At 44.8% G+C, this 23,903-nt stretch overlaps 1 protein-coding gene across 1 annotated transcript in view; it reads left to right on the top strand.

The window, feature by feature from the left end:
• Positions 1-23,903, top strand: part of LOC140489156 (NACHT, LRR and PYD domains-containing protein 3-like) — a 78,510-nt gene that overhangs the window by 5,626 nt on the left and 48,981 nt on the right. The window contains exons 3-7 of the mRNA XM_072588381.1: positions 6,622-6,788; positions 8,080-8,251; positions 8,352-8,417; positions 14,064-15,801; positions 18,489-18,575. Of these exons, the coding sequence (XP_072444482.1) occupies positions 6,622-6,788; positions 8,080-8,251; positions 8,352-8,417; positions 14,064-15,801; positions 18,489-18,575 (2,230 nt within the window). The remainder of the gene's footprint in view (positions 1-6,621; positions 6,789-8,079; positions 8,252-8,351; positions 8,418-14,063; positions 15,802-18,488; positions 18,576-23,903) is intronic.

Raw genomic sequence — 23,903 nt, 5'->3', positions numbered from 1 at the left:
GCCTGGACTGGAGCAATTGAGATATAAGGAGACACTCGATTGGTTTGGATTGTTTTCTTTCGAGCAGAGAAGACTGAGGCAGGGACGTGATTTGAGGTGGATAAGATTGAGGGGGTATAGACAGGGTGATTAGAGACCAGCTGTTTCCCTTGGTTGAGGGGTTAATCACAAGAGGGCATAGTTTTAGGATAAGGGTCAGGAGATTCAGAGGGAATTTGGGAAATATCTTTTTCACTGAGAGTGTTATGAGCATCTGGAATGTAGTAGAGGCTGGAAACCTTACAACCTTTAAAAATATTTGGATGAGCATTTGAAATATCATAACATTCAAGGATATGGGGCCAGTCCAAGAAGTTAGAATTAATGCATTTTTAGTGGTAGTTATGTCAGTGTAGACTCAATGGACCCAAGTACCTTTTCTGCACTGTATGACTCTGACTCTATATTGAAAGCTGTTACAGTCACAGATGAAGGGAGCTCCTGTGTGCTGAAACTGTTCAGTTTGTAACTGGTATTGGGACTGGAAGGGAGATAAAGGTAGTGATTCAGAGCAGAGTCTTCCTGAACGACAATGAGACACCAAGGTGGCCACCCTGAGTGTGCCATCAATGAGAGGCAAGTGGATCAAGGTATCGGAAAAAGGTAATAGTTAGAGATTCTATAGTCAGAAGACTCATAGACCTGATCTATGACCAGATCAGGAAGGGTAAGTCACCTCCCTAAAGAGAAAAAACATTGTGTTCATAGAAGGAATATTTAAGTAAAGCATAAGACTTAATAGTCAAGGCTTTGGGGTTGGTGATTTCAGGGTTATTTTGCACTTGTCTGCTTGAGGAGAGGAATGTGAGGCAGGTCAAAGTGTGGTTAAGGCCTTAAGTAGGTGGGAAGTGTTCATGTTCTTGGGTAATTGAAGTAAGTTCAGAGAGAAGGGAAAGAACGGCTGTGATTTTTAAAATTCTTTATTGGAGTGTTGGCATCATTGGCATTTATTGCCCATCTCCAATTGTCCTTGAACTGAATGACTTGGTGAGTTCAGTCAGCATTTCTAATTTGACCACACTACTGTCTGTGGAGTCATAGCCAGGCCAGATCAGTGAAAGAAGTTTTGGCTTTTTGTAAAGGACATTTGTGAATGAGATGATCTTTTTAAAACAGTGTTTGTTTGTTTCTGGTCCAGGTTTCAATTCCAGCTCTGACTAATGAATTGAACTTAACTTCCAGCAGCTGCTGTGTCCCAGCATATTAGCTTCAGCCCAGTGACATTACCAATCACACCATTGACTGAACCAATCCACCACCAACACTGACCCTGAATCAGTGGGCCGAGTCTGACCTCATGTGATGGAGCTTTTGAAGTATCCAGGCCTTAGGCAGTTCATAAAGCTATTGGAGATTAAACTGTTTGGAAGTGCCATGACTTTGACCCTGTGAGGAAGGAAGGACAATATGTGTTTAAATCTGTCAGGGAAGCCTGGTGGCTCAGTGGTTAACTCTGTTGCCTCACAGGGACCTGGGTTCGATTCCAACCTTGGGTGAATGTCTGTGTAGAGTTTACGTGTTCTCCCTGTCTGCGTGGGTTTCCATCAGGTGCGCCAATTCCCCATCACAGTTTAAAAATGTGCAAGTTAGGTTGTAAGTTTGCTCACTGAACTGGTGGACTTGTTCTCAGATGTTTCATCACCATGTTAGGCAACATCATCAGTGAGCGTCCAGCAGAGTACTGGTGTTCTGTCCTGCTTGCTATTTATCTGTGTTGGTCTGCTGTGGTGGGTGATATCACTTCTGGTTCTTTTTCTGAGAGTGCAGTAAATGGGGTCCAAATCAATATGGTAAAAACAATAACTGCAGATACTGGAAAGCAAATACTGGATTAGTGGTGCTGGAAGAGCACAGCAGTTCAGGCAGCATCCAACGAGCAGCGAAATCGACGTTTCGGGCAAAAGCCCTTCATCAGGAATAAAGGCAGTGAGCCTGAAGCATGGAGAGATAAACTAGAGGAGAGTGGGGGTGGGGAGAGAGTAGCATAGAGTACAATGGGTGAGTGGGGCAGGAGATGAAGGTGATAGGTCAAGGAGGAGAGGGTGGAGTGGATAGGTGGAAAATGAGCTACGCAGGTCGGACAAGTCCGGACAAGTCAAGGAGACAGTTACTGAGCTGGAAGTTTGAAACTAGGATGAGGTGGGGGAAGGGGAAATGAGGAAGCTGTTGAAGTCCACATTAATGCCCTGGGGTTGAAGTGTTCCGAGGCGGAAGATGAGGCGTTCTTCCTCCAGGCGTCTGGTGGTGAGGGAGCGGCGGTGAAGGCGGCCCAGGCATGTCCTTGGCAGAGTGGGAGGGGGAGTTGAAATGTTGAGCCACGGGGCGGTTTGGTTGATTGTTGCGGGTGTCCCGGAGATGTTCCCTAAAGCGCTCTGCTAGGAGGCGCCCAGTCTCCCCAATGTAGAGGAGACCACATCGGGAGCAACGGATACAATAAATGATATTAGTGGATGTGCAGGTAAAACTTTTGATGGATGTGGAAGGCTCCTTTAGGGCCTTGGATAGAGGTGAGGGAGGAGGTGTGGGCACAGGTTTTACAGTTCCTGCGGTGGCAGGGGAAAGTGCCAGAATGGGAGGGTGGGTCGTAGGGGTGTGTGGACCTGACCAGGTTGTCGCGGAGGGAACGGTCTTTGCGGAAGGCGGAAAGGGGTGGGGAGGGAAATATATCCCTGGTGGTGGGGTCTTTTTGGAGGTGGCGGAAATGTCGGCGGATGATTTGGTTGATGCGAAGGTTTGTAGGGTGGAAGGTGAGCATCAGGGGCGTTCTGTCCTTGTTATGGTTGGAGGGGTGGGGTCTGAGGACGGAGGTGCGGGATGTGGACGAGATGCGTTGGAGGGCATCTTTAACCACGTGGGAAGGGAAATTGCGGTCTCTAAAGAAGGAGACCATCTGGTGTGCTCTATGGTGGAACTGGTCCTCCTGGGAGCAGATACGGCGGTGGCGAAGAAATTGGGAATACGGGATGGGAGTTTTGCAAGAGATAGGGTAGGAAGAGGTGTAATCCAGGTAGCTGTGGGAGTCGGTGGGTTTTTAAAAAATGTCAGTGTCCAGTCTGTCGTCACTAATGGAGATGGAGAGGTCCAGGAAGAGAAGCGAGGTGTCAGAGATGGTCCAGGTAAATTTAAGGTCAGGGTGGAATGTGTTGGTGAAGTTGATGAATTGCTTAACCTCCTCGCGGGAGCACGAGGTGGCGCCAATGCAGTCGTCAATGTAGCAGAGGAAGAGATGGGGAGTGGTGCCGGTAAAATTACGGAAGATCAACTGTTCTACATAGCCAACAAAGAGACAGGCATAGCTGGGGCCCATACGTGTGCCCATGGCTACGCCTTTGGTCTGGAGGAAGTGGGAGGATTCAAAGGAGAAATTGTTAAGGGTGAGGACCAGTTCGGCCAAACAAATGAGAGTGTCAGTGGAAGGGTGCTGTTGGGGACGTCTGGAGAGGAAAAAACGGAGGGCTTGGAGGTCCTGGTCATGGTGGATGGAGGTGTAGAGAGATTGGATATCCATGGTGAAGATGAGGCGTTGGGGGCCGGGGAAATGGAAGTCTTGGAGGAGGTGGAGGGCCTGGGTGGTGTCTCGAACGTATGTGGGGAGTTCCTGGACTAGGGGGGATAGGACAGTGTCGAGGTAGGTGGAGATGAGTTCAGTGGGGCAGGAGCATGCTGAGACAATGGGTCGGCCAGGGTGGTCAGGCTTGTGGATCTTGGGAAGGAGGTAGAACGGGGCAGTGAGTTCCTGGACTATGAGGTTGGAAGCTGTGGGTGGGAGATCTCCTGAGGTGATGAGGTTCTGTATGGTCTGGGAGATGATGGTTTGGTGATGGGGGGTGGGGTCATGGTCGAGGGGGCAGTAGGAAGAGGTGTCCTCAAATTGGCGTTTGACTTCAGCTGTGTAGAGGTCAGTGCGCCAGACTAACACTGCGCACCCTTTATCTGCTGGCTTAATGGTGAGGTTGGGATTAGAGCAGAGGGATTGGAGGGCTGCGTGTTGTGAGGGTGAGAGGTTGGAGTTGGGGAGGGGGCTCGACAGGTTGAGGCGGTTAATGTCCCGGCGGCAGTTGGAAATGAAGAGGTCGAGGGCAGGTAATAGGCCAGCACGGGGTGTCCAGGTGGATGCAGTGTGTTGGAGGTGGGCGAAGGGGTCCTCGGAAGGTGGGCGGGAGTCCTGATTGTGAAAGTAAGCTCGGAAGCGGAGGCGACGGAAGAATTGTTCGATGTCACGGCGTGTATTAAATTAATTGATGCGTGGACGGAGGGGGATGAAGGTGAGTCCTTTGCTGAGGACTGATCGTTCATCCTCAGTGAGTGGGAGGTCTGGAGGGATGGTGAAAACTCGGCAGGGCCGGGAGCTGGGATCTGGTGTGAGTGTGGAGCTGGGAGTGGGGTCGGAGCCAGTACCTGGAGTGGGTGTGATGGTGGGGGGAATGGGGGTGGAGGCATGAGCAGGGGTAATGTTCCCCTCGGGGTTCTGGGGGGGTGGGATAGTGACAGTGGGGTCTGTAGGGGGCGTGTCAGCAGAATGCAGGTGAGTCGCGCTGGTGGGGGGCGGAAGTGGTGGTAATCATGGCAGTAGGGGTGGCGGAAGTCACTGAGCATGTGGCATCAGCGATGATGTGAGGGCCGGAAATGGCTGTGGGAGTGGCCATGATGGGGGCGGAAGTGACATCATCACTCAGCGTGGGGGTGGTAGCTGCGTCAGCCGCATGGCTAATGGCGTTTCCCAGGCCAGAGGAATCTTCTGGGATGTTTGAGGAGTGCTGGTTATGCAGGGGGTGGATAAAAGTTTGTTGTACCTGATGTTTGAGATGGAATTGAAATACTGTTTGTTGAGAGTATGAATTCTCCTGAGGATGTCGTACAGAGTGAGTCCTTTGCAATTCTGAGAGTGTGTGGCCCTCAGCTGGGGCAGGGCTGACTGTAGAGAGGTTAGGTGCAAGCGCATTGCTGCAAGCGTGGAGCGGAGGATCCTGAAGGAGAACCGTTGCTGGTGTTTTTGAATCTGCAGTCTACTGTTTGTCCTGTTCGGGTCCGAACTCTGCTGGTTTAAAGGTGGTCTAGAGTCCGTGTGGGATGAGTTGGTTACGGAGGCATGCACTGAGGAAGCAAATGTGGCTGTAGTACCGCGTTTAATGTTCTTAATGGAGTTCCGGTTTGAATGGCAGGCCTCTAGGAATCCCCACGTGTGTCTTTGTTTAGCCTGTCCCAGGATGGATGTATTGTCCTAGTCGAACTGGTGTCCCTTTTCATCTCTGTGCATGGATATAGTGATAGTTGCTCATGTCTCCTGGTATCTGGGTTTCTTGTCCGTCTGTCTGATATAGTGTTTGTTGTAGTCCTTGCAGCGTATTTTGTTTATGACGTTTGTTCTGCTGGTAGTTGGTACAGGGTCCTTCAAATTCATCAGGAGCTGTTTGTGTGGTGGTAGGTTTGTAGGCTACCATGATGCTGATGGCCGGAATTGTCTGGTCGCCATCTCAGAGACGTCTTTAATGTATAGCAGGGTGGCTAGAGTTTCTGGGCATGTTGTGTCTTCTTGTTTAGGCCTGTTGTGTAGGAATCAGCAGACTGCGCTTATTGGGTACCTGTTGTTTGTGAATGCGTTGTACAGGAGTTTTTCCTCAACTTCTCTTAATTCCTGGGTGTTGCAGTGTGTTGTGGCTTATTTAAATAATGTCCTGATGCAGCTCCGTTTGTGGGTGTTGGGGTGATTGCTCCTGTAGTTCAGTGTCTGATCAGTGTGTGTGGCTTTCCTGTAAACGCTGATCTGTAGCTCTCCATTGGCTTTGCATTTTACTGTGACTTCTAGGAAGGGGAGTCTGTTGTTGCTGTCTTCCTCTTTGGTGGACATTATACCAGTAAGGATGTTGTTTATGTTTTTGTGGGTTTCTTCGAATTAGTTCCGTTTCATGATGACAAAGGTGTCATCCACACAGTGACCCAAAGCTTGGGCTGGATCGTGGGAAGGGCTGGTCGTTCTAATCTCTACATAACTGCTTCTGCTAAGAATCCTGACATTGGTGATCCCATAGGCATCCTGTGGTTTGTTTGTAAGTCTTGTTGTTGAAGTGAAGTGGGTTGTGAGGCACAGGTGTGAGGATGCTGTCCTTGCTGATGGAGTTGGTGCTGTTGGGACTTGTGACCAAGTTGTAAATCTAGCGATCTGTGGCAGACATTTTAAAAGTAAAGTCAGAACTTCTGAATGAATGGAAAGTAGACTTTTAAAAGAAGAGATTTGTGTGGCCAAGACATAAGGATCAATACATTTCTTGATAGGTTGTGAAAGCTGTTCAAGAGTGACTAAGTTGGACAAGGAATATACTTTGTAAGGAACTCTGGATTTCATATTTCAAGGTCAAAATAATGAAACTTATTGATGTACGGTGTGATCAGAGGAGGCTGTCACAGGTAGGATGTTTGACAGAGATGGTCAATTTTGAAGAACACCGGACAGGCAGATTGTACAGGTTTGACGACTGTGCTTGATATTGTCGTTCATACATTTATTTAATTACTCTGTATAAGAGGAATTATATCCAACTGATTAGAAAGGTAATAATTTGTTTTATTAATTTGTCTTCACAGATCCAGACTCCACAATCATTGAGTTCTTGACAGAATGTAAGACTTACCATTTATTCTGGTTGACAACGTTTTACCAGGACAGACTTGAACAGGCGATTGAAGAAGGGGTAGATGGTGTCAGCTCATTGTTAACATATAAGAGGATTTTCAGTGGAAAGGAACATGCGGTAAGTGGGAGAAGCACAGAATGGGTTCCAAATATCTAAGTCATAACAGTTACAGAATAATAGAAAAGGAAATACTCACAGCCTCATGCTGTATTAATATTGGAGTGTAATAATGGATCACCAGTCATCAGTTCATCTACAACAAACCCAGACATGAAATAAGAAAAACACTTGCAGTTCTGAGTTTCAGAACTACAGATAAGTCACTTGTGTCTCCTAAGTCTGTTACATGTGTCATCGGGAAAAGTTTAGCTTTCAATTTTAACAAAATCTTCAACATTTTACAGCAAAAATCAAGACGGGTCTTCCCCCATTCTTTGCTTATATCTAATTTTTCTGCCTAAACCAATCTTTTTTTTGTTTAATTTTTAAATGTTGACTCTTAGCTGCTCTCTGGGCAAAATAAGAATGGGCAATAACTGCTGGTGCAGCCAGTGCTGCCTTTATCCTGTGAATGAATTTAAAGAAATATGATGTTCACATGTCGAGATGGGACCAGCAAAAAACCTGCACTTTCATCATGAGTCAGATAACATGGGAGAATGGCACTGAGCTCTACAGACCAGAGCACAAGCGTATACAGATTCAGATAAACATTTTCGTAGCAATTTTAAAATCATATACCATGAGAAATCGGAGACGATGATGCCATTGAATGAAAATGCTAACGTTGTAGGTAATTGCAGAAAGTGATCAGTTGACAATTCCCTGCTATGAGCATTACTTGCCACTTGAAAATCAATCCTGGCTGTCATTCAGGGCTTGCTGTACATAGTTGAAAGCAGTTAGTCCCAGGACACAATGCAGAGAAACTTAATAATGTCTGGAGCTGAACAACAATTGTGTGCCTTTGCACAAGATATGAGGCCAACAAGTGAAGTGTTTTCCAGAAAAAATGTTATTGACCTGAACCATAATTTTGAATGATGAACAGGTTCGGCTCAAGGGGCTGATTGGCCCATTTCAGTTCCTCACTGTTTCGCTCCTGATCAGAATAGATCTGTAAATCGCTCCTGACCACTAACTACTTGCTGTCCTAAAAACTATTGAGGTCGTACGGTTGATGGACAGATCATGCTTGGTGGTGCAACAGCCTATTTCAGATTGCATCTTTCCAGAAGAGGTTTACAATATACTCATCCATATTCATCGGGGATTGGGATATGATGCAGTGACTGCTTTCCAGGCTCAGTATAAGAGGGATCCCACTACTGAGGAGATCCTTTCCTTCTCAGTCACAGTATCTGTGTTTCATTTTATTGCTCAATCTATTAATGATTATTCTTTACAGGAACTCACTGAGGTCGCGAAGAAGAGAAACCGAGCGGATAGTTCCAAACTTCTCCTCAACCTGGTGATGGAGAAAGGCTCTCAGGCCCAAAGGGTGATGTGGGAATCCTTTGTAAAAATGCGCCATGGTTTACCAAAGTTGGATAAATTACTGAAAACGATAGAGGAACATGGTACAGTAAAGTCTCACATTATTTAATTTCGGATTGGAGCATTTCCTATTTTGCTGAAGTATTACACCAATCTAAATTAATGAAATCTAAATCTGAACAGGTTCTGATCCAGTTCATTATATGGATAATGTCCGAAGTTTGTCTGAAATACCCAGTCACCTGAAAGGTAATTAACAACATGGAAATCTTAAACCGATTTATTTTCAATTCTGAAAAACAGATTGTCTGTTCTTAGCCATTTATATGGAGTTTCATAGTCTAATAATCTAAAGTTCAGAAGCTGGGAAACACAAATCTAAGTAATAGGAGCATCCTTCAAATATCAACTGTTTTACATAGATTCAACTTATGATTGATCCCATTTCTCCTGTAGATGTTTGAGAATTGAATTATTTCATCAAATGAAACTGCTGGTAACTGTTGTGTACAACTTTTAGACAGAGAATCCCAATACCATGTGCAACCCTGTACGCACCTGACAGGATCCCAATATACTTTAATGTCTACCCCTTGCACTTGGCATTTGAAAATAACAGCATTTTTAGTTTGACATATTTAGATATGCCTTTCCGAAAGAGGGACAGAGAAGTGAAAATAAGTGAATTGAAACACTTCGTTTTTATTCCTTCATGCGATGTGGCTCTCTGTAGTCAGGCCATTTATTGCCCATACCAGTTTGCCCAGAGGGTAGTTAAGAGTCAACCACATTGCTGTTGGTCTGCAGTCACATGCAGACCAGATAAGGTAAGGCTGACTGATTTCTTTCCCTTAAGGATATTAGTGAACCAAGTGAGATTGTTTTTGCAATCAACAATGGATTCATGGTCGTCATTAGTCTCTTAATTTCAGGTTCTTTATTGAATTCAAATTCCACCATTTGCCATGGTGGGATTTGAACCCACCTCCTCAAAACATTAGCTGAGTTTTTGGTTTAATAGTCTAGCAATAATACCACTAGGTCATTGCCTCCCTGAATTGACATTACGTCTATACCATGGAAGTTGGCAGTTCAATTGAAGTGTTCGTAAATCTTCTGGTTGCTTATTCATCTGACTAGTTCCTTTTGTAGTGAGGTTCACATTCTAAATCTATCTGTGGTAATGATGTTTCACCCGTGTCACCCTCTGCGATAATTGGTGACCACCTTCATTTTCAAATGAATGTCTCCACTCCGTTCGGAGTGGCGAGGAGAGAGGGAGTGGTGAAGCGGGGGCTGCCAGGAAGGGTGAGTTTTCCCACATTAAAAGGGACTTACCTCGGGAGTCGGGCCTCCATTTGCCAAGAGGTGCCAGGGAGGAGCGAAGGACTTCTGGGAAGTCATATATTTGTGTGGTTGCGTTACCCGAAACACTGCTCGGGTGGTGTGTCCCACCCATCATCCTCTAACCAAAACAAAAAGGTTCTGTGCACCAGATTGGTAAGGTAACGAGTTTATTTTTTATTCCTTATTTTTCAAGTCTCTTTGGGAATTTAGAATAGTGGGAATGGAGGTTAGGGCAGTTGAATGTTCCTCCTGCAGAATGTGGGAGGTAAGGGTCACCACTGGTGTCCCTGCTGACTACATCTGTGGGAAGTGCACCCAACTCCAGCTCCTCAAACCGCATTAGGGAACTGGAGCTGGATGAACTTCGGATCATTCGGGAGGCAGAGGGGGTTATTGGGAGGAGTTACAGGGAGGTAGTCACTCCTCAGGTACAAGAAAAAGGCAGATGGGTTACAGTCAGGGGACAGAAAGGGAACTGGCAGGCAGTGCAGGGATCCCCTGTGGCCATTCCCCTCAACAATAAGTATACTGTTTCGGATACTGTTGGGGGGGACGACTTACCAGGGGAAAGCAGTGGGGCACAGGGCTCTGGCACAGAGTCTATCCCTGCCGTTCAGAAGGGAAGGGGGAAGAGAAGCAGAGCAGTAGTCATTGGGGACTCCATAGTTAGGGGGACAGATAGAAGATTCTGTGGGGACGAGAGAGACTCACAGTTAGTGTGTTGCCTCCCAGGTGCCAGGGTTCGTGATGTCTCTGATCGTGTTTTTGGGATCCTTGAGGGGGAGGGGGAGCAGCCCCAAGTCGTGGTCCACATAGGCACCAAAGGCATAGGTAGGAAGAGAAATGAGGATTTAAGTCAGAAATTCAGGGAGCTAGGATGGAAGCTTAGAGCTAGGACGAACAGAGTTGTTGTCTCTGGTTTGTTGCCCGTGCCACGTGCTAGTGAGGCGAGGAATAGGGAGGGAGAGAAGTTGAACACATGACTACAGGGATGGTGCAGGAGGGAGGGTTTTGGATTCTTGGATAATTGGGGCTGTTTCTGGGGTAGGTGGGACCTCTGCAAGCAGGATGGTCTTCATCTGAACCAGAGGGGTACCAATATCCTGGGGCGGGGGGGAAATTCGCTAAGGCTGTTGGGATGGGTTTAAACTAATCCAGCAGGGGGGTGGGAACCAAAATTGTAGTTCAAGTATCGAAAAGGTTGAGAGTAGGGAGGTCCGAAATCAAGTTTCAGGGACGCAAGATGGCACCGGCAAGCAAGACGTTGGTCTGAAGTGTGTCTACTTCAACGCCAGGAACATCCGGAATAAGATGGGTGAACTTGCAGCATGGGTTGGTACCTGGGACTTCGATGTTGTGGCCATTTTGGAGACATGGATAGAGCAGGGACAGGAATGGTTGTTGCAGGTTCCAGGATTTAGATGTTTCAGTAAGAATAGAGAAGATGGTAAAAGAGGGGGAGGTGTGACATTGTTGGTCAAGGACAGTATTACAGTTGCAGAAAGGATATTTGGGGACCCGTCAACTGATGTATTATGGGCTGAGGTTAGAAACAGAAAAGGAGAGGTCACCTTGTTGGGAGTTTTCTATCAGCCTCCGAATAGTTCCAGAGATATAGAGGAAAGGATAGCAAAGATGATTCTCGATAGGAGTGAGAGAGACAGGGTAGTTGTCATGGGGGACTTCAACTTTCCAAATATTGACTGCGAACACTATAGTATAGATGGGTCGGTTTTTGTCCAATGTGTGCTGGAGGGCTTCCTGACACAGTATGTAGACAGGCCAACAAGGGGTGAAGGCACATTAGATTTGGTACTGGGTAATGAGCCCGGCCAGGTGTTAGACTTGGAAGTAGGTGAGCACTTTGGTGATAGATGTATACCACTGGGCAAGAGTTACAGCTGGGGGAAAGGCAATTACGATGCGATTAGGCAAAAATTAGGAAGCATAGATGGGGAAGGAAGCTGCAGGGGATGGGCACATTAGAAATGTGGAGCTTATTCAAGGAAAAGCTCCTGTGTGTCCTTGATAAGTATGTACCTGTCAGGCAGGGAAGAGGCTGTAGAGTCCGGGAGCTGTGGTTAACGAAGGAAGTGGTCAAGAGGAAGAAGAAGGCTTATGTTAGGATGAGATATGAAGACTCAGTTAGGGTGCTTGAGGATTACAAGGTAGCCAGGAAAGACCTAAAGAGAGAACTCAGAAGAGCCAGGAGGAGACATGAGAAGTTGTTGGCGGATAGGATCAAGGAAACCCGAAGGCTTTCTATAGGTATTTAAGGAATAAAAGAATGACGAGATTAAGATTAGGGCCAATCAAGGATAGTAGTGGGAAGTTGTGTGTGGAATCAGAGGAGATAGGGGAAGCACTAAATGAATATTTTTGACAGTATTCGCTCTAGAAAATGACAATGTTGTCGAGGAGAATACTGAGATACAGGCTCCTAGGTGGGATTGAGGTTCACAAGGAAGAGATGTTAGAAATCCTGCGTAGTGTGAAAATAGATAAGTCCCCTGGGCTGAATGGTATTTATCCTAGGATCCTCTGGAAAGCCACGGAGGAGATTGCTGAGCCTTTGGCATTGATCTTTAAATCGTCATTGTCTACAGGAATAGTGCCAGAAGACTGGAGAATAGCAAATGTGGTTCCCCTGTTCAAGAAAGGGAGTAGAGACAACTCTGGTTATTATAGACCACTGAGCCTTACTTCAGTTGTTGGTAAAGTGTTGGAAAAGGTTAGAAGAGACAAGATTTATAATCATCTCGAAAAGAATAATTTGATTAAGGATAGTCAGCAGGGTTTTGTGAAGGGTAGGACATGCCTCACAAACCTTATTGAGTTCTTTGAGAAGGTGGCCAAACAGGTAGATGAGAGTAAACCGGTTGATGTGGTCTATGTGGACTTCAGCAAGTCGTTCGATAATGTTCCCCACAGTAGGTTATTGTACAAAATGCAGAGGAATGGGATTGTGAAAGATATAGCAGTTTGGATCAGTAATTGGCTTGCTGAAAGAAGACAGAGGGTGGTGGTTGATGGGAAATGTTCATCCTGGAGTCCAGTAACCAGTGGTGTACTGCAAGGGTCGGTGTTGGGTCCACTGCTGTTCGTCATTTTTATAAACGACCTGGATGAGGGCGCAGAAGGGTGGGTTAGTAAAATTTCAGACGACACTAAGGTCGGTGGAGTTGTGGATAGTGACGAGGGGAGTGGTAGGTTACAGAGAGGCATAGATAAGCTGCAGAGCTGGGCTGAGAGGTGGTAAATGGAGTTTAATGCTGACAAGTGTGAGGTGATTCACTTTGGTTGGAGTAACCGGAATGTAAAGTACTGGGCTAATGGTAAGATTCTTGGTAGTGTAGATGAGCAGAGAGATCTCGGTGTCCAGGTACACAGATCCTTGAAAGTTGCCACCCAGGTTGACAGGGTTGTTAAGAAGGCATACGGTGTTTTAGCTTTTATTCATAGAGGGATAAAATTCCAAAACCATGAGGTTATGCTACAAAACTCTGGTGTGGCCGCACTTGGAGTATTGTGTACAGTTCTGGTCACCGCATTATAAGAAGGATGGGGAAGCTTTGGAAAGGGTGCAGAGGCGATTTACTAGGATGTTGCCTAGTATGGAGCGAAGGTCTTACGAGGAAAGGCTGAGGGACTTGAGGCTGTTTTCGTTGGAGAGAAGAAGGTTGAGAGGTGACTTAATAGAGACATATAAGATAATCAGAGGGTTAGATAGGGTGGACAGGGAGAGCCTTTTTCCAAGAATGGTGACGGCGAGTACGAAGGGCCACAGCTTTAAATTGAGCGGTGATAGATATAGGACAGATGTCAGAGGTAGTTTCTTTACTCAGTAGTAAGAGTATGGAATGCTTTGCCTGCAATGGTAGTAGATTCACCAACTTTAAGTACATTTAAGTCGTCATTGGACAAGCATATGGATGTATACTGTAGGTTGGATGGGCATCAGATTGGTATGACAGGCTGGCGCAACATCGAGTGCCGAAGGGCCTGTACTGCACTGTAATGTTGTAATGTTCTAAAAATAATGTTCCACTATCCGTCTACTCTGTCAATCAATCGTATTCATGATAAGAAATACCTTTAACATGTGAACCTTGCCCTTCACTCCCTTGGAGTGAGTAGATTCCTTATCTGTTCAGCCTTTCTTGATAAGGATAAACTTCCACTCCTGTTCGAATGTTTTGAACCATATTGCTTTCATATTTATTATATGGAAACGAGAACATTTCTGTGATGTGTCGTTCTTATTCAGTCTAATATATTAACCATTACAGGGAAATGATCACTTTTCTCGAAATCTTCACGTTCAGTAATTACCAAAACTAAAAGAATTTGATTTTTTTTCTCAACCATCCTTCACTTCCAAGTGACGTTTTCATGAACTGAGGTTTAATTTCTACACAATCCTAGACTGAATCTGTGCACTAAATGCAACATTTCACTGTCAAATTAAAACAAATTGAGACTTTTTATTTTTCTTCAATGTTAATATAGCTAACAGTGAGAACCACTTTCTGTCTATTTTAATTGAAGATGTTCAGCAGAAACACAAGGAAAGTCTCCGGGTTCAAACTGAAACATTGAGAGTGAACACTATCCTAATAAAGGAGAAGGTGAAGGTTTTCCAGCTGATTGATCGATATGCTGAGCTAACGGTCATTTCTACTGTTCGAGATCGGACACTTGTAGAACATGAACTACTGGCAAGAGGCCGAGACCATGAAGAGTGGAGAGAAAAGCATCTCCGTCGTGAACTGGAAAAAATCAGAGCTGATAAATTGTTCTATAGCAGCTTTTCTCAGAGAAAATTTAACTCTGGGGGTACAGCAGCAGTGAGTGGAGTCCCAGGAATTGGAAAAACAACAATGGTACAAAAGATTGTTTATGACTGGGCCATTGGGAAAATATACCCAGAATTTCAATTTGTCTTCAGTTTTAAATTCCGGGATTTAAATGCTATCAACTGCAGAATAAACCTGAAGAGTCTGATACTAGATCTATATCCTTACTTTGGGAATGTTCTTGGAGAGCTCTGGAAGAACCCAGAGGGTTTGCTGTTTATATTTGATGGTTTGGATGAATTCAAGGACAGTATTGATTTTTCTGACAGTCGGAGAAATACAGAGCCTCCGCTGATGTGTATGGATCCTGATTGCTGGTGTGAAGTGTCTGATGTTGTGTATGGTTTAATCCAGCACAAGCTGCTCCCAGGATGTTCAGTGCTAGTGACCAGCCGTCCCATTGCATTGCATTTATTGGAAAAGGCTGAGATCAGTGTCTGGGCTGAAATCCTGGGATTTGTTGGTGATGACCGGAAGGAATATTTCAACAGGTTTTTTGAGGATCAGACAGTGGCAGCAGCTGTTTTCAAACATGTGGAGGAGAATGAGATCCTTTACACCATGTGCTACAACCCTTCGTACTGCTGGATCCTCAGTCTGTCACTGGGTCCCTTTTTCACAGAAAAAGACATGAAACAGCAGCAAGTGCCCAAGACCATCACCCAACTCTATTCCTACTATATTTACAACATTCTGAAAAACCATAGCCGAGAGATTGAAGACCCCCGTGATGTGTTGCTGAAGCTTGGTGAGATGGCTTTCACAGGAGTCTCTGAGAAGAAAATTGTGTTTCGGAATGGAGATTTGATCCAGTACAATCTGCAACCCTCCCGGTTCCTGTCTGGGTTCCTGATGGAACTTTTGGAGCGAGATGATTCTGTCCACAGTGTGTTTTACACGTTTCCACATCTCACCATCCAAGAGTTTGTAGCTGCACTCGCACAATTCCTGATCGCACATCCCAAAAACATCCAGAACCTCCTTTGTGAAGCCCACGGTAAGGAGGATGGGAGGTTTGAAATATTTCTCCGTTTTGTAGCTGGTCTCTCTTCCCCACAGGCTGCACAGCCCCTGGTGAAGTTTCTCAGTCCATTTCTTCATCAAACAACCTGTCAAGTTATTGAATGGGTGAAGAAAACCCTTATCAACTTGGCTGGAAGTGTAATGGATCACAGTGGGAAAAGAAGTCTCCTGATGATGATGCACTGTCTGTTTGAATCTCAGAATAAAGCACTGGCTCAGGCCACAGTGGGATCTGTGAAAATACTTAACTTTGATGGATTGCAACTGACCCCTATTGACTGTGTGGTCCTCTCTCATGTCATTGGGTTCTGTGATTCAATAAAAGAGCTCAGACTACGTGAATGCTACATTCATTGTGAAGGACTCCAGCGGCTGGCATCCGTTCTGCACAAATGCCACATCTTGAGGTACCTGCTTGTTCAATACTTTGATTGATGATAAACCAAAAAAAGCACCTTTTTCAGCTTAAACAAAGGAGGCAGAGTCAGAAAAACTTTGGAAGATAAGACTAGTGTGAAATGCTGAGGTATAAAATAAGAATGATGCTTTTGCTGACCAGTTGTTGGTCTGCTTAGTGGATTCTTGTAGAACCTGACCATGGAAGTGAGATGAAAAGGAAAAATGTGGTATTTATTCACTAGTCTGGAATATAGGTCCTCTCAGTATTTTAAACACCAATGGTGTGGAAAGTGAAATCGGAAATAATACTCTGGTTCCTTAAAAGGAATGGGATGTATTTGAAATTGAGATAATTACTTTAAATGACTTTTTTAAGTCTAATTATTTATGTGGATCACAGTTCAGTCAAAGAAGGAACCTGCTGTTTTAAAGACTCCAAATCACTAAATGTCCAACACATTGATCAGATCTTGCATGTAGGGTACAGTCTCTGAAAAAAATTACAATGTTAAATAACAGAGGTTTTTAACAGTCCATTCCCACTGAGTTTATGCCTGGAGTTGACTCCGAGAAATTCCCTTGAAATATCAAGAACAGCTCCACCTGCTGTAAACATGCCTTGTATTGAATGACGAATGCAGTAAGAAACTCCCCTTCCCTATAAACCAAGACAACTGTGATATTTCAACAATATAATGACAGAGAATAAAATTTCTACCTTACATAAAATTCAGTGGACTGGATTTTATAGCAACAGCTAATGTAATTTCATAGTATTAGTCACCATGAAATAGTCGAATAGTATGGTGCTGGAAAAGCACAGCCGGTCAGGCAGCGTCCGAGGAGCAGGAGAGTCGATGTCTTGGGCATAAGCCCATCTTCATCCACCCCAAAATAGTATAAAGATTAAAATGATGTGCAGTTATCAAGTACAAGGAATTGCTGGTTTCTGATTTAATTCGTGGAAAATTGTGCCATTCCCTCAAATTCCCAGATTTCGCAAGATCCAAAATGAGAGAAATTTTCCAGAACTTGGCAGGGCCAGCCACTGAGCTTCTGGAGATTTAAATCTGATTATTGAGGAATGAGACCAATATGAAAGGAAAGAGTTGAATGATTGTTTCTGTCTGAAATAAGGGTGATTTTAGTTTATTTTCTTATCTCTTTTCCTTTTGGAATTAGGCCATGCTGTTTAATCTCAAAATCCATGTTTGTGAAGTTCAATTTTTAAATGACTCTCAACAACTCTTGAGGATTAAGACCAAAAAACTGGTTTAATCCACGCAGGCGACTGGGGATTAAATCGCAGCCAATGCATTGGCAAGTGGGCACACGTACAGACCCAAGGAAGCAGGAAGAGAAAAGCAGGAAAGAGAGTTTAAAAATATGAATTACTCTTTTTCTTTCAGCAAAGGAAAGGTATTAGCTTAAGTAATGTGAATTTGACTCCAATAAAATGAATGTTTGTAGTTAGCTTGTAGCAGCTCTGCTGGTGGATTACAGTTGAAATTACAGCAATAATGTTATTTTATGTGGGGTATTGGCTTACTTTGCAGGATTCTCACCAGAAATAAAACCGGAATAACTTTTCTCAGTTTCTCATGTATAAGTTTACGAAGTAAAACTCTATTAAAGTAAGTCAAAGACTGTGTTTTAAAACTTCCAGGGACACAATTAAAAAAAAACTGTTGTTGGATAAAGGGAGAAAACATTATCGAGCGAATATAATAGCCCCTCTCCACTGAGGTCACTGAGATGTTTTTATTTACCAGTACATGCTGATCTTCTCTAGGTTCACTTCCTTGCAGGAAGCACTCAGTGACCAGAAATTATGAAGTTCTCTAACTTATTGGTTAAAAGCAACACCTTCCAGTAAATAGTGACGACGAATAAACTGACTTTCCTCAAGCTTCAAGTATTTCCTACTGCAATGAGATACACCACTTCCTCTTCAATAGATCTGAAGACTTGTGGCAGTATTGTTCACATTCATGAGCTGTTCAGCTGCCCAAAAACCCAATCACACGTTTGTTGGCAGACAGCTGGCCTTTGTCATCCACAGCTGGTCACATCTCCACAAACCAGTCAGCAATTTTTGCAGACTAAATCTGATTTTGTGTACACACGGTGGTATCACCCTGTCTGCAGCCAGTCATGAGGTGGCATGGTGGCTAAGTGGTTAAGATCTGTTGTCTCCGAGCAGCAGCGACCCAGGTTCAATTCCAGCCTTGGATGACTGTCTGTGTGGAGTTAGCACATTCTCCCCGTGTCTGCGTGGGTTTCCTCTGGGTGCTCCAATTTCGTCCCGCATTCAAAAGATGTGCTGGTCAGGTGTGTTGGCTATTCCAAATTGCCCATAACGTTAGATGTATTAGTCAGAGGGAAATGAGACTGGGTGGGTTACTCCTCGGGGAGTCAGTGTGGACTTGTTGGACAGAAGGGCCTGTTTCCACAATGTAGGGAATCTAATCTAATCTAATCTAATCTCATCCTCACTGATTGAACAAAGCAACAGTGTAAATGCCACTTAGACTGAGTGTTGGCAACTTACTTTAGTGTGGTGCAATACGTTCCAAAATTTTCAAATTTAACATTGTTCTTTTCCTATTTCAGTCCACAATCAAAAACCACTTCCTATTTCTCAGCCTCCTGATAAAAACTCAGTCCATATTAATGTACATTTCTCTCTGTTTAGACTGCGCGGTAATGATCTGGAAGATTCCAGAGTGAGAATTGTGTGTACAGCTCTGAAGAATCCAGACTGTGAAATAGAGAGACTGGAGTAAGTACCTGAGTGACAGACTATTTACAAAAACTGTATGTCTGACATTGTGTATTATCGTCATTATCAGGAATACTGCTAGCTGTAATATACATTATGGGTAACTGTATGAGTAGAGACAGTGATATCAGGTAGTGAAAATGGACATGGGGCAGAATGTAAAAAAAGAGAACATTGCATTTGTTGGTGGTTATAGGAACACGTGATATTCCAGAATAGACCACACTGTTTTTATATCTGCATCAAAAATACAGTTGCAGACGACTGTGAAGATTTTATCATGTTTCAGTAATTGGTTTCTATCCCTGAGATCTTGTTTTCTTGTGCTATCGTCTTCATCTTGCTTCATTAACGACGTAACCTGCTCCTCCAGTGCCCTCTCATCTATTCTTCACCCACTCCTGCTCACATATCCTAGAATAGTCCAGCATCCCTGGTGCATTTTTTAAAACAAAAGTAATTATGCATCCAGACAAACAGTATCAGTCCAGAACTGCCCTTCATGGAGCCTGACATTTATCACAGACATAGCTGAAATGGGGAAATTCGGCATCCTGCTCTACAGTTTGGCGACTGGAGGTCCTACTGAATCATGTTATCCTGAAGGGGGCCCTCCTCTTCTGCCAGAACTGACAGAGTAGGCCACAACACCAGCCCCTGTGAGCCTGGTCTAAGGATGCCACCTGGAACGAGGATGCCACCTGGAACAGTATGGTCTCAGCCACCTGGAAGAAAGCCCTGCACTGTAGGAGGAAGGACAATAATTTTCTCTGATCCATTACAGTAAATTACAGAATCTACTCTCTGCTACCTCATGCTCACTCTGTCTCTGCTGCTGCATGTACCTCACACCCGTCCTGGTACATACTGTTCCATCTTCCCTTACCCAATCCCCCCCCCACCCCACCCCCCACAACATCCTTAACCCTGCATGGCCTCTGTGCTGCCTACTCAGAAGGCCACACCACATTTTTCCCACCATCGCTAGCTGTAACAGCTGTATCACCCACTATCATTTCCCTTAATCTATCCCTTTTCCTATTTCAGCAGAAAATTGCCCACAATAAGGCAGAAAGAGTCAAGGCAGATGGTGGGCTGCCCAATGTTCAGCTCCTTCTCCCTTATGAGGAGAGGATCCTGACTGACCACCCCAAGCGGCTGTCTGACAGTGTCCCAGCTCCTGGACTGGTATCAGATGCTGCCCTGGATTCTCCTATGACTGTACAGTTGGCACACGTTTCCTTGCTTTACTTCTGCTCTAAACAACAGGGCAGTCAGTAGTATTGTAAGCTTGGTATCTTTGCTTAAAGGGGGAAAGTGCTTAATAGCAAGGCAAAGCAGAGATGCTGTGAGCATCTGGACAGCACGCAATCACTGAGCCCAAGAAGTAATCTGGTCTGATCCATCAGCTTGGTTTCTGTCACTGAGCACAAAATGTCTTTACAGCAGCATTGTAATGCAGTGCTGACTTCGTCCATTGGAAGTGCACCCAGCTCCAGCTCCACAAAAACCGCATTAGGGAACTGAAGCTGGATGAGTTTTGGATCATTCGGGAGGTGAAGGGGGTTATTAAGAGAGGTTGGGAGGTAGTCACACCTCCGGTACAAGAAAAAGGCAGTTGGGTTACTGTCAGAAGACAGAAAGGGAACTGGCAAACAGTGTAGGGAACCCCTGTAGCCATTCCCTTCAATAACAAGTTGGGGAGGGTGACTTACTGGGGTAAGCCATGGGATACAGGTCTCTGGCACAGAGTCTGTCCCTGTTGCTCAGATGGGAAGGTGGACGACGAGTAGAGCATTAGTCATTGGGGACTCCATAGTTAGGGGGGACAGACAAGAGGTTCTGTGGGAATCAGAGAGACTCACGGTTGGTGGGTTGCCTCCCATGTGCCGGGGAGGGGGAGCATCCCCAAGTTGTGGTCTGCATAGGTAGGAAAAGGGATGGGCATTTAAGGCAGAAATTCATGGAGCGAGGGTGGAAGCTGAGAGCTAGAACAAAGAGTTGTTATCTCTGGTTTGTTGCCTGTGCCATGTGCCAGCAAGGCGAGGAATAGGGACAAAGAGGAGTTGAACACGGCTACAGGGATGGTGCAGGAGAGTGGTATTTTGGATACCTGGATAATTGGGCCTCATTCTGGGGTAGCTGGGACCTCTACAAATAGGATGGTCTACACCTGAACCAGAGGGATACCAATATCTTTTGTGGAAATTTGCTAATGCCCTTTGAGAGGGTTTAAGCTAATTCAGCCGTGGGATGGGAACCTAAATTGTAGCTCCAGTGTCCAGGAGGTTGAGAGTAGTGTGGTCACAAATATGGTTTCAAGGTGGCAAGTTTGCACCGGCGATTTGCAGTGTATCTATTTCAACGCCAGGAGCCTCCGGAATAAGGTGGGTGAACTTGCAGTATGGCTTGGTACCTGGGGCTTCGATGTTGTGCCATTTCGGAGACATGGACAGAACAGAGACTGGAATGGCTGTTGCAGGTTCCGGGTTTAGATGTTTCAGTAAGAACAAAGAAGATGGTAAAAGATGGGGAGGTGAGGCATTGTTAGACAAGGACAGTCTTAGGGTTGTAGAAAGGATGTTTGAGGACTCATCTACTGAGGTGGTATGGGCTGAGGTTAGATACAGGAAAGGAGAGGTCACCTTGTTGGGAGTTTTCTATTGGCCTCCGAATAGTTCAAGATGTAGAGGAAAGGAAATCAAAGATGATTCTGGATAGAAGTGAGAATAACAGGGTAGTCATTATGGGATATTTAGTTTTCCAAATATTGGCAGGAAATACTATACCTTGAGTAGTTCACATGAGTCAGTTTTTGTCCAATGTGTGAAGGAGGGTTCCCTGACTCCATATGAAGATAGGCCAACAAGAGGTGAGGCTACATTGGATTTGGTACTGGGGAATGAACCTGGCCAGGTGTCAGACTTGGAGGTAGATGAACACTTTGGTGATAGTGACCACAATTAAGTTATGTTTACTTTAGCAATGGAAAGGGATAGGTAATACCACAAGAGTTTTAACAGGGAGGGAAAGGCAATTATGATGCGATTAGGCAAGATTTAAGACGCGTAGGATGGGGAAGGAAAGTGTGGGGAATGGGAGAGTTGAAATGTGGAGCTTATTCAAGGGCCAGCTACTGCATGTCCTTGATAATTATGTACCTGTCAGGCAGGGAGGAAGTGGTCGAGTGAAGGAGCCATGATTTACTAAATAAGCTGAATCTGTTATCAAGAGGAGGAAGAAAGCTTATGTTAGAATGAGACGTGAAGGCTCAGTTAGGGCGCTTGACAGTTACAAGCTTACCAGGAAAGACCTAAAGAGAGAAGAAGAGCCAGGAGGAGATATGAGAAGTTGTTGGCAGATAGGATCAAGGAAACCCGTAAAGCTTTCTCTAGGTATATTTGGAATAAAAGAATGACGAGAGTAAGATTAGGGCCAATCAAGGACAGTAGTGGGAAGTTGTACATGGAGTCTGGGGTGATAGGAGAACTAAATTAATATTTTTTGTTGGTTTTCATACTGGAAAAAGACAATATTGTTGAGTAGAATACTGAGGTACAGGCTACTAGACTAGATGGGATTGAGGTTCACAAGGAGGTGTTAGCAATTCTGGAAAATATGAAAATAGATAAGTCCCCTGGGCCATATGGGATTTATCTTCGGATTCTCTGGGAAGCCAGGGAGGAGATTGTAGAGCCTTTGGCTTTGATCTTTGTCATCATTGTCTACAGTAATAGTGCCAGAAGACTGGAGGATAGCAAATGCTGTCCCCTTGTTCAAGAAGGGGAGTAGCGACAACCCTGGTAATTATAAACCAATGAGCCTTACTTCAGTTGTGGGTAAAGTGTTGGAAAATGCTATAAGAGGTAGAGTTTATAATCATCTAGAGAGGAATAAGTTGTTTAGGGATAGTCAACACGGTTTTGTGAAGGTTAGGTTGTGCCTTACGTACCTTATTGAGTTCGTTGCGATGGTGACCAACAAGGTGGATGAGGATAAAGCAATTAGTGTGATGTGTATGGATTTCAGTAAGGCATTTGAAAAGGTTCACCACGGTAGGCTATTGCACAAAATACAGAGGCATGGGATTGAGGGTAGTTTTGCGGTTTGGATCAGAAATTACTAAGCTGAAAGAAGACAGAGGGTGGTAGTTGATGGGAATGGGGTAGTGAATTTGTGGTTGACACTGAGATCAGTGGAGTTGTGGACAGTGCGGAAGGATGTTGCAGGTTACAAGGAGACATAATGCTGGGCTGAGAGGTGGCAAATGAAGTTTAATGTGGAAAAGTGTCAGGTGATTCACTTTGGAAGGAGCAACAGGTATAAAGAGTACTGGGCGAATGGTAAGATTCTTGGTAGTGTAAATGAGCAGAGAGATCTCTGTGTCCATGTGCATAGATCTCTGAAAGCTGCCACCCAGGTTGATAGGGTTGTTAAGAAGTCATACGGTGTGTTTGCTTTTATTGGGAGAGGGATTGAGTTTCGGAGCCATGAGGTCACATTGCAGCTGTACAAAACTTTGTTTTAGCCGCACTTGTAGTATTGCGTACAGTTCTGGTCACCATATTATGGAAGGATGTGGAAGCTTTGGAAAGGGTTCAGAGGCAATCTACTCAGATGTTGCCTGGTATGGAGGGAAGGTCTTGTGAGGAAAAGCTGAAGAACACATGAGGCTGTTTTCGTTAGAGAGAAGGCGGCTGAGAGGTGATTTAATTAAGACATATAAGATAATCAGAGGGTTAGATAGGGTGGACAGTGAGAGCCATTTTTCTTGGGATTGTGATGGCCAGCATTAGGGGAAGTAGCTTTAAATTAAGGGGTGATAGATATAGGACAGATGTCAGAAGTAGTTCCTTTACTCAGAGTAGTAGAGGCGTGGAATGCTCTGCCTGCAACAGTAGTAGACTTGTCAACTTTACGAGCATTTAAATGATCATTGGATAAACATATGGATGAAAATGGAATAGTGTAGGATAGATAGGCTTCAGATTGGTTCCACAGTTTGGCGCACCATTGAGGGCCAAAGGGCCTACTGCCCTGCACTGTTCTATGATGATCTCTGGTGCACCACATTCTTGTGCAGTCCAGGCCATTAGAAAAGCTTTTGTACCTTAGCCTGAGTCTTCCGTACACCTAGATGACCTGCTACAAGTAGTTCATGTGTGACCCAGAACACTTCCTGTCTTTATGCTACCGGCAAAACAATCTGGTGTACTTCTGCCCATTTCTCCTCTGCACTAACCTGCCGTGGTCTCCATTTTCGTCTTTGGACTCTATCTTTAAGATGATAACCCTCAGGAGTATCCTCTGCCTCCTTTTCTGAGTATG

This window comes from Chiloscyllium punctatum, chromosome 18 (genome assembly GCF_047496795.1).
Source record: "Chiloscyllium punctatum isolate Juve2018m chromosome 18, sChiPun1.3, whole genome shotgun sequence".
In the NCBI taxonomy this organism is placed as follows: Eukaryota; Metazoa; Chordata; class Chondrichthyes; order Orectolobiformes; family Hemiscylliidae; genus Chiloscyllium; species Chiloscyllium punctatum.
The sequence above is the reverse complement of the archived record's forward strand: the minus strand, read 5'-3'. Positions and strand labels throughout refer to the sequence as shown.